Raw genomic sequence first — 10,947 nt, 5'->3', positions numbered from 1 at the left:
GGGTATCTCAGTCCACACTGCTAGTCTGTACAGGAGAGTATGAGGCAATGTTGGATTCCTCCTTTCACAGAGATTGAGTCATTCTCTACAATGAAAAATCCTTGGAGAAACAGCCCATAGTGGACTGACCAGCTTTGTCAACTGGAGACCAATCCCAAAAGCTTCCACAGCAGCTGTCAGGATCTCTAGAATTGATTTGGGAGCAAGAATTTTCCATCTGCGTTCCTAAATCTGATTGAGTGTAACACAGTGTAATATCATCATGATTATACATTTCTGTCCATGCTGATAATATTGCTATGTTTATGCATACCTGTGCAGTAGATAGGTCAGTTTTTTGTTTTTCTTCTTTAACAAAACCAATATTAATTCAGTTCACCAATCAGTGAGTTGGGACAAAAGCCAGCAAGTTGGATAGTAGTAGGAATGCGTAAGCGGGCTATTGTTTCTTTGAGCAAAACAAGGGATTTTATGTTATTTCTACCACCTCTAAAGGCAAGAAACAGAGTCCCAGAAGAAGCATAAAATAGTGTTTAGATTCCCATAGTCCTGCTCAGTTTATTTACAATTCTCTCCTTCATTTTTCCTGCCTGTCTAGATGGCTTTCTCCTTTGTTTCTCAAACTGCATTATGTTCACTGTCTAAGATGTTCAAAGGCCTTCCTCTTTAGTTCCTCACAAATAGAAGTCATAAACTCTTACCTTTGCCGAATTATGCTGGGGTTAGCTGTCACTAAATGGCTTTTGGATCCAACGTCTTTAGTGTATTCACTTGACAAAGGAGGAAGATTGCATCTAGAGAAACAAAAACATTTTAGAATGACTTACAGACTTTTTTTTTAATAGTTTATTGTCAAATTGGTTTCCATATAACACCCAGTGCTTCTCCCCACAAGTGCCCCCCACCAGACTTTTAAATCAAGTCCATTTTCATGACTAAAAGGAATTTTACTAGGTCTAGCTCAGTTCACAAATAATCATTTTTATCACCTCTTCCTTTTAATAGTCATTAGATGACTAACTATAAGCATCTTCAAAGTGCAGTCATAAAACTTAGTCCTGTTTTAGAAGAAAGAAAATGTCAGCTAGAGAGTTAAGTGATCTATTAAAAAGGAGACATTAACTAGAATGAATTTATTCCATTCAAAATATTTTTGAGGTGGTAGGTCAGGAAGTATTAGGCCTGAAACTGGAACTCGAGAGAGTTTGGTACCGTAAAGACACAAGGCCTACAGTGTTCTCTGTATTCCCATAAACCTCAAGACACAGGAAAGAATTGTATTTGCTTATGGTTTTTCTCTCTTTTCTCAAATTCTAAATTTTACAATAGTACATTCAGAGCAAACTCTGCCATTTAAATCAATGTCTGACTTCTGTGTATGTGACCAATGTATGGGCTGGCAAGTGGTGAACTCATAGTGATTTGTCATCTAAAGAAATGCAGTGATTCTCCACTGTCCCAGTTCAGCCCAGGAAAGAGTACAGGTCATTGTTTTCTGGTGACGAAAATAGCTCCCCTCCCTCACACATGCACACACACACACACACACGCGCGCACGCACGCACACACCACCCAAGCCCCAGTTGCTTTCCTTGGCCACAATGCCTTATAAATGTTTACAATGGAAAATATGGCAACTGCATATCCAAATCCCATAGCTTTCTACCAGTGGAACATTAGGCAAGTTAATTCATCTGCCTGGCCTCAGTTTCCCCATTACACAAAATGAGGATAATAACTTTTCCTTTCTAATGAGGTTGTTCTAAGGATTACAGTAAGAAATGTACAAAAAATCCCTACCTTGGCACCTCACACATAGTAAAAACTCAAAAATATCACGTATCAGAAACATATACATATAATTAAATATACACATATTATTTATGAAGATCCTAAATGAATCTGTACTTTACATTAGGTTTTCTTTCATTACTCTGTCCTAGTTTCTCCTCTCCACCCATAGCTCTAACTTGACTCCTACCACATCAGGGCATCTCTAACTCTTCACTATTTCAACAAACTAAAACTTCATGTATATGTAGTAAAAAAGAGCTTACAAATATTAAGGTCTCTGTCATTCCCCCAACTACTAAATTTACCCTACAAATTTCCCCGGGACATGGAATTTTCCATGCACCCACTCAGCTGATCAACTCAAGTTCCTTGATGTTGTCTTGTATTTGCCCTGTGACTCTTACCACATCAGGGCATCTTGGGTAAAACTTGTTGTAGTTGATTTGGAATCTTCCTTTCATCTGCTCAGCAGCTTTTCAGGCAGCTACCAGCAGAATGCCCATTAAGATCAAACACAATGGTCATTGTAGGGGGGTGAAGGGGAAGCCAAGTCACAGGGCCTCCTCTAGAGATGTCTATAGTCTGGTGGTCATACCATATCTTGTGGGATTTCTGAGGACCCTTTTGAGGGAATGAGCTTAAGCATTACCAACCAGGCTTATCTGGCAGTGGTGCTATGGTCTCATGATTTAACTGATCTTTGCAAAGATGAAGATGATTTCAAGGATAAAACATAAGCTAAAATTTGGGCATTTATCTCTTAAGGAAGATTTGATCTTGATGGTCTTCATAACAATTGAGAATCAAACATATTATAGCAAAACTGTAACATCTGAATATTGCGGGGGAGTTCAGGCAACTTGTTTCATTATTATTAATGAAACATAACAGTTTTAATTAATAAATACTTTGTTTTTATGTGTGTTCCTTGTAGGTTGATCCGTTGCTCCTATGTCTGGGTTCCTTTATACCTTCTGTCACACAGTAAAAGCTCAAGCAAAACTTCTGGATACTCATCGTCAAATCCTACAACACAGGGAAATGCTTAAAACAATTAAGATAACATTTTATAAACATATTTCTGGAAAATAATGGCTCTGTATTTTGGTGTAAATATCTGCCTTAAGTTCTTCTAAGTAAACTTTCTCTTCAAGTGCAAATGTCTGTGACACTTCCTTATAGCTCTTTTCTTAGAAAGAGCACACTGTAATTTTAGCTCCTCAATTCCTAAATTGATAATTACATAGATTTACAAAGAAGGCATATTTAATACAAATTGTTTCTAATAAGGCATAATTGTGTAAAAGTGTTGCAAAGTTTTTATTATTGCTCATTGGCACAATTAACAGATATTAATGGCTAATGTGTGTTGGTAACTATGCTCATGATCCTAAAAGATTGATCACAGAATTGATGAGAAATGAATATTCTTTGAATTGGGGAGTAGAGTGGTTGGGTTTGGTGAAGAGGAACCTTTAAATAGAAAAAACATTCATAAAAGTACTTTTAAAATGCTGTGTGTATCATTCATCATCAGGAAAATACAAATCAAAACTACAATGAGATATCATCTGACACCTGTCACAATGGCTAAAATCAGTAACACAAGAAACAACAGGTGTCAGCGAGGATGAGGAGAAAGGGGAGGCTTTTGCACTGTTGGTAGGAATGGAAACTGGTACAGTCACTCTGGAAAACAGTATTGAGGTTCCTTAAAAAAGTTAAAAATTGAACTACCCTATGATCCAGCAATTGTACTACAACGTATTTACTCAAAGAATACAAAAACACTAATTCAGAGGGACATAGGCACTCCGGTGTTTAATGTGCATCATCTACAACAATAGCGAAAATATGAAAACAGCCTAAGTGTCTATCAACTGATGATCAGATAAAGAAGAAGTGGTAAGAGACACAGTCTTGTCAAAAACCCCACTCCTGGCACAGCAACCCACAGGTGGGAGGGATCTCACAAATACAGAGCATATCCCTAAGGGGCAAAGTACTTGAGGCCCAGATCATCCACGCCAACCCTTGGGACCTGCACTGGAGAGATGAGGCCCCAAAATGTCTGGCTTTGAAAATCTGCATGGCTTATACCCAGGAGACCCAAAAGACTATAGGAAACTGAGACTCTCATCTAAAAAGGGCTCATGCACAGAATCACTTACTCTGAAAATCAGCACAAAAATGATAAGTTTAAAAGCACTTAGACCATATGTAAAGGAAACTCATTGACTAATCTTAAAGCATCTGCCAGAAGGGCAGGGTTCTGTTGGAACTCTCTCCAGGGATGGAGGTACTGCCACAGGTTATTTTTGCACTCTCCTAACTTGTCAGCACCACTTTCCCTGTACTGGTGCTCCAATTCCATCCTTTAAAAGATGTAAAATGCCAAACTTAGCAGGTATGAATCCTATTGTTCCTCTGCCCTGCCAAAGTCTGTGGAAGGGTATGCTCCAGTCTGACACTGTCTTGTGGACCCATGTCTCCAAAGCCAGCAGCTGTGTGCAGGACACACAAAGGATGCCCCTCAAATGCCCGGCTCTAGGCCAAGGCGAACTGGTGTATCTGGGCCCAAAAGCTCTTAAATAACTAGAGAAACTGTTCCTGGCAGGCAACCAACCCCAGGTCACTGAACAGAGAGCAAACTAAAACAGACCTCCATCTTCCTGGAACCATTCTTTGAAGACTGGGACACATAACTGTTTGACATAATACATAGACACAAACAAAGAGTGTCAAACAAAATGAGGAAAAGAAGTATATTCTTCAGTTGAAAGAATAAGCTAAAACCCCGGAACAAAATCTTCATGAAATGGAGGTAAGTAATTTACCTGACGGAGTTCAAAGTAATGATCACAAAGATGCTCACCAATCTCAAGACAGTGGATGAACACAGAAAGAACTTCAACAAAGATATATAAAATCTAAGAAAGTACCAAACAGGGGTGCCTGGGTGGCTCAGTCAGTTAAGTATCCGACTCTTGATAGTGGCTCAGCTCATGATCTCACCATTTATGGGATTGAACCCCACATCTGGGCTCTGCGCTGGCAGCATGGAATCTGCTTGGAATTCTCTCTGTCTCCCTCCTTCTCTGCCCCTGCCCCACTTGCCCTCTCTCTCTCTCAAAATATATAAACATTTTAAAAAATTAAAAGAAAAGAAACTACCAAACAGAACTCACAGAGCAGAAGAATACAACAACTGAACTGAAAAATAAACTAGAGGGCCCTGTTCCACAGCAAACTAGATGAAATAGAAGAAAGGATCAGTGACCTAGAAGGCAGGACAGTGGAACTCACCCAAACAAAGCAATAAAAAGAAAAAAAAAGATTTTTAGGTGAAGATAGCTTAAGAACCTCTGGGACAACATCAAGTAGATCAACATTTACATAATATGGAGGGTACCAGAAGGAGAAGAGAAAGGGACAGAAAATTTACTTGAAGAAATAATTACTGACAATTTCCCTAACTTGGGGAATGAAACAGACATTCAGATTTAGGAAGTCTAGAGAGTTCAAAAAAATACACCGAAAGAGATCCATACCAGGGCACATTATAGTTAAAATGTCAAAAGTTAGGGGTGCTTGGATGACTCAATCAGTTAAGCTCCCAACCCTTCATTCTCGCTCAGGCCATGATCTTGTGGTTTGTGGGATTCAGCCTTGTGTTGGGCTCTATGCTAACAGAGCAGAGCTTGCTTGGGATTTTCTCTCTCTTCCTGTGTCCCTTCCCTGCGCTCTCTCTCTCTCTCTCTCTCTCTCTCTCTCTCTCTCTCTCTTTCAAAATAAATAAATAAATACACTTAAAAAAATATCAAAAGTTAAAGATAGACTCTTAATGCAGCAAGAGGAAAACAACTTGTTATATATAAGGGAATCCCCATAAGACTATATATAGACTTTCAGTAGAAACCCTGCAGATCAGAAAGGAGTGGCATGATTTATTCTAGGTGTGGAAAGCAAAGAAGTGCCAATCAAAAAGACTCTACATGGCAAGGTGATCATTCAATTGAAGGAGCAATAGAGGGCTTTCCAGACATGCAAAAACTAAAGGACCACCACCAAACTGGCCTTACAAGAAACATTCTTTAGGGCACCTGGGTGGCTAAGTCAGTTAAGTGTCTAACTTCGTCTCAGGTCATGATCTCACAGTCCATGGGTTCGAGCTATGCTTCAGGTTATGCGCTGAGCACCTGGAGCCTCCTGCTTCAGATTCTGTGTCTTCCTCTCCCTGTGCCCCTCCCCTGCCCATGCCCTGTCTCTTGTGTCTCTTATAAATGAATAAATATTTTAAAAAATTAGAGGGACTCCTCTAACCTGAAGGGAAAGGGGACTTATTAGTAACAAGACAACATATAAAAGTAAAAATTTAATTGGTAAAGGCAAACAATAAAGGTAATGAACTAATCATTTACAAAGTTACCATGAAGGTTAAAATATAAAAAGAGTAGGGGCAGTGGGTGGCTCAGTGGGTTAAGTGTCCAACTTCAGCTCAGGTCATGATCTCAATTTGTGAGTTTGAGACCCGTGTTGGGCTCTATGTTGCCAGCTTGGAGCCTGGAGCCTGCTTCATATTCTGTGTCTCCTCTCTCTGCCTCTCCCCCACTTGTGCTCTGTCTCTCAAAAATAAATAAATGTAAAAAAAGAGGAAAAATAACTATAATTACAATAATTAAAGGATGCACAAAATAAAAGGATATAAAACATGATATCAAAAACAAAACATGGACAGAGTAATAAAAATATATGGCTTCAGTATGTGTTCAATCTTAACTTGCTATGAACTTAAAATAGACTAGTCTGTATATATAGGCTGAGATATGTAAGTTTCATGGTAATCACAAAGCAAAAACTTACAGTAGATATACAAAAGATAATGAGAGTGGAATCTGAAGACAACACTGAAGAAATGTATCAAACCATATGGGAAGAGTACAAAAGAAGAAGAAACAAAGAGGAACTACAAAAAAAGCCAGAAAACAATGAGCTAAATGACATAAGTGCATACCTACCTATAATTACTTTAAATATAAGTGGACTAAATTCTCTAATCAAAAGACATAGATTGTCCATAAATGGATGAAAACATAGTGAAGCTTGGGTGGCTCCGTTGGTTAAGCGTCTGACTCTTGATCTTGGCTCAAATGGTGATCTCACAGTTTGTGGGACCTGCACTGACAACATGGAGCCTGCTTGGGATTCTCTCTCTCCCTCTCCGCCCCTTCCCTGCTCTCTCTCTCTGTCTCTCCCTCTCTCACACAAATAAGTAAATAAAAACTTTTAAAAATGGATGAAAGGATAAAGATGATGAGGTATATACATACAATGAAATACTACTCAGTCATAAAAAAGAATGAAATCTTACCTTTTGCCACAACACAGAGAGACCTTGAAGGTATTACAATAAGTGAAATAAGTCACAGATAAAGACAAATGCTGTTTGATTTCACTTGTATGTGGAATCTAAGACACAAAACAATCAAACAGAATGAAACAAAATTCATAGATGGAGAGAACAGATTGGTGGTTGTCAGATGAGAGAGGGATGGGAGTGGGAGAAATGCGAACAGGGGTCAGGAAATACAAATTGCCAGTCATAAAATAAATAAGTCATGGGAGTAACATACAGCATGGTGACTATAGTCAATAATACTCTATTGCTTATTATGTAATTTTATATGGTAATGGGGAAATGAGACCTATTGTGGTGATCTTTTCAGTGTGTACAAGTATCAAGTCATTATGTTGTGCATGTAAAATATAATGTTATATGTTAATCATACTTCAATTGAAAAAAGGAAAATGGTGCTATTCTTGAAATTAAATCAAAGGCACATACACAGATGACTCTAACTCTTTGAATTCTCCGTCTTCACCTCTCCCATTATTCTATGAACATTATGCTTAACCCTGTGCTATGCACCCTAACCACAAACATTCATTAGTTCTGAATTTGAATACAGCCATGTTGATTGTCTGTAATGCAGACCTAGTCTTGTTTATTTACAATAAATATAGATAACTTCCTGAAATGCTTAGGTCTAGTATTCAACATGTTAAGTTTAAAATATGCATCTTCCTAAATGTAGTGACACACACAAATATACACACTTAAGAATAATATAAAAATACATTTATTTTACTGCCTCCTGCCAGACTGTATTAAAGCTTCTTGAAATCACTTAAATTCCCTGAATCTGTGAGTTTAATAACCACTCTTCCTTGTTCCTTACACAGTTTTTGGAAAGAGCAAATAAACATTCTCGAGAGCAAGCTGAAAATATAAACTAGACAACTGAACTATTACAATTAAATAGTATTCATATAATCACAGATAGAACCAGTTTCCACAGTGGCAAGGCCTGAGGAATTGTCCACTCCCGCTCCCTCATAAAGATCAGTGAGCTAAGCCCCAGCAAGGATAAACGATGTGCAGTAGGTCACAGAGCTAGTTTGTGGCAAGGGCTTGTCCTCCTCTTCCCCACTGTGCTCTCTGCTGGCTCCTCAGCCTCTACCCAATGCCAGCACGTTGAAGTGGGTACCTGAATTCGGCCCAGGGCCCTTGCTCTTCCCATCAACATAAACTTTTTAGGTGACTGTGGCCACTCTCATAGCATAAATACCTCTCCAGCATCATCTCACTGCACTGTGGCAGCACTTGGATTGTTTCCCACATTAAAGCCTCAGAAAGGCTGTTCCTGTACCCAGAGTGAAATGGAGAGAGGGTTCATTCCACACACCACTTACCAGAAGATTTCTGATCCCTCACCATCTGTCTCTGATCTCCCCCTATCAGAGGCCTACGATATCTCTAGGTTCTAAATACAAGACCGAATTGTTTTGGTTTTGTTTTTAATTTTTTTACTGTTTATTTCTTTATTTTGAGTGGGGGGAGAGTAGGGAGGGAGAGAGAGAATCCTAAGCAAGATCCACACCATGACATGGGGCTGAAACCCACAAACTGTGAGATCAAGACCTGAGCCAAAATCAGGAGTTGGATGCCCACCCAACTGAGCCACTCAGGTGCCCCCAAGGCAGAATTGTTTAACGTACCATTTATAGAGCCAGCTAAGGCCCAATACATAGTAAGTAAGAGCTCAATAAACAGATGTTTTTTGACTTGAATTATGAGAACTACATTTTTATTTTCTACATTTTCTAATTGTTTATATATATTGTAATAATAATAATAAAATAATAATAATAATACTTGCAATGGAGAGGAAAACATATCCTGGAAAGCTGGAAAAACTCTGGCAGGGCACCTCCAAGAAGGAGAGACGGATACAGAAGATCTCCCCACTGTGCTGCAGGCTTCACCAATGAGATAAAAACTCTTCTGAGGAGCCCAACTCTTGTTCTCTGAGTGGGAGCCTGACCCTCCCCCAGGGACACGGTTTCCCGAGACACTCACAAGGAGTGCCTTCCCTCTCCCCCATTCCACTGAGCTCAGAGGTGGCTTAGTGTTCTCTTAGCCACCTTTGACCATTTCTAGACCATTATTTATTTATCCTTAAAAACACAAAAACCAAATCCCATGCTGCTGCCCCCCTTTCTTTACTCTGCTTCCTTCCCTCTGTGTTGCCTCTGTCTTCCTGGCCCTGGAGCCCTTTGGCACATGGGTCATAGTTATTCCCACTTCAGTGGCCCACCTGACAGAACCTCCACAATACAGCTGCAAAGTCGCTACACTTCTGTGGTTACATGGGTCTTTTCCTGCCACACGTCCCATCATCCCCCAGACAAACTGAGTTCTGCCGTCATATAATCCAGTGGGCCACTCTTTGACATTAGTTCTCATGATTCCATCTCCCTTCATCTTTCCCACCACCCTTTCCCTTTGGGCTCCAAATGACCCTGTCCTTTGGCCCTGTTTGGTGCCCTTCCTTTCTTTGGGCCCCTCAACGCCCACATGATATCCAGCCCAGACTTCAAGGTATGTCACCTTACACTTTCTCTAGCCAGGGCCCTCCATGTTATCATTCCCCATTCTTCTTCCCTCTCAGCCAGACAATCCCAAACTCATGTCAGTCCAACCATTTGTTGTCTTCACTCCTGGTCAAAATCACCCAAAAGTGCAGGTTGGCACCACGACAGGTTGATGGTCTCTATCACTGGCTGGATGCATATTAGCAATTCTTTTACATGCCCCTGTAGAAACCTTCTATTTTCCCCTCAAACTGACATACATGTCACCACTCAGTCCCTTTACCAATCTTCCTCCCTGCACAAAAGTTAGGACCCCTCCTTCCTTCTGGTGTTCTTAGCCATACACAGGTCATCAGAGCCCTCTTCAAGTCCCATTGGCTACTTACAAATGCTTTTGTGAAAAACAAAGAAGAAAAGGGTGTAGAGTGTAATGAATAAATGAAAATGTGCATTCACAGTCAACTTTTAAATCCATTTTTAATGTTTCTTTCACCCAACTGTATAATCTAACACAAAATCTAAGTGTTTCTACTTTTGGGTCTCCCCATGACCTCTGAACACTTCTTGGCTTTGTACTTTCTCAGGGCATGTTACCCTGCTCCCTGGCCCTCTCCTAAATTCACTTGTATATAAATTTGAAGGGAAGCTAAAGAGTAGTTACAATTGATTAATCACAAGTGACTAGTTGTGAAAGGCGCCAGGGCTTGTGGGAGGTGTGGGGAAAAGGAGAGAAGGCAGAGGCCGCGCTGTGGATGCGCTCTCTTACCGCATGACAAAATTTGCTTCATCTATTTGACGGCCACAGCCACTCTTCTTCAGAATCCCACCATTTCCCACCACCGCGCATTTCTTCAGGGGCAGCTGGAATGGGGTTGCCTAGCAACAGAAAACAAGGCGGGTTTTCACTGCAGAGAACACACAACCGCTCACAAAAATCATTGTTTATAGCAGATCTGTTGGAGGAATTTGATTGAAGACTGGGCAGAGCAAAAGAGCATGTAGATAGAAAGATGCCAAGAAGTTTGTAAGGAACACACTAGCCTGCTCCTCTGAAACTAAAAAAAAAAAAAAAAAGAAGAACTTTAATTCCCTGAAGTGTATTTAAATATAACATATTTTGTATCAAATTGACCATGTACAGAGTGTCCCCTAGGGAAAATAGAAAAATCCAGGATTAGTTTTAATGGCATTAAACTGTGAACAAAATCAAATGAATTC

The 10,947-nt window shown here is 39.9% G+C and overlaps 1 protein-coding gene across 1 annotated transcript in view; it reads right to left on the bottom strand.

Annotated features, from left to right (window-relative positions):
* Positions 1 to 10,947, bottom strand: part of ST8SIA1 (ST8 alpha-N-acetyl-neuraminide alpha-2,8-sialyltransferase 1) — a 138,228-nt gene that overhangs the window by 46,966 nt on the left and 80,315 nt on the right. Inside the window, exons 3-4 of the mRNA XM_029955240.1 lie at positions 10,496 to 10,605; positions 702 to 794 (exon numbers count right to left, since the gene is read on the bottom strand). Coding sequence (XP_029811100.1) covers positions 702 to 794; positions 10,496 to 10,605 — 203 coding nt within the window. The remainder of the gene's footprint in view (positions 1 to 701; positions 795 to 10,495; positions 10,606 to 10,947) is intronic.

Source organism: Suricata suricatta, chromosome 10, assembly GCF_006229205.1.
Source record: "Suricata suricatta isolate VVHF042 chromosome 10, meerkat_22Aug2017_6uvM2_HiC, whole genome shotgun sequence".
Lineage (NCBI taxonomy): Eukaryota > Metazoa > Chordata > Mammalia > Carnivora > Herpestidae > Suricata > Suricata suricatta.
Note: the sequence above shows the minus strand (reverse complement) of the source record. Positions and strands in the feature narration are given on the sequence as shown.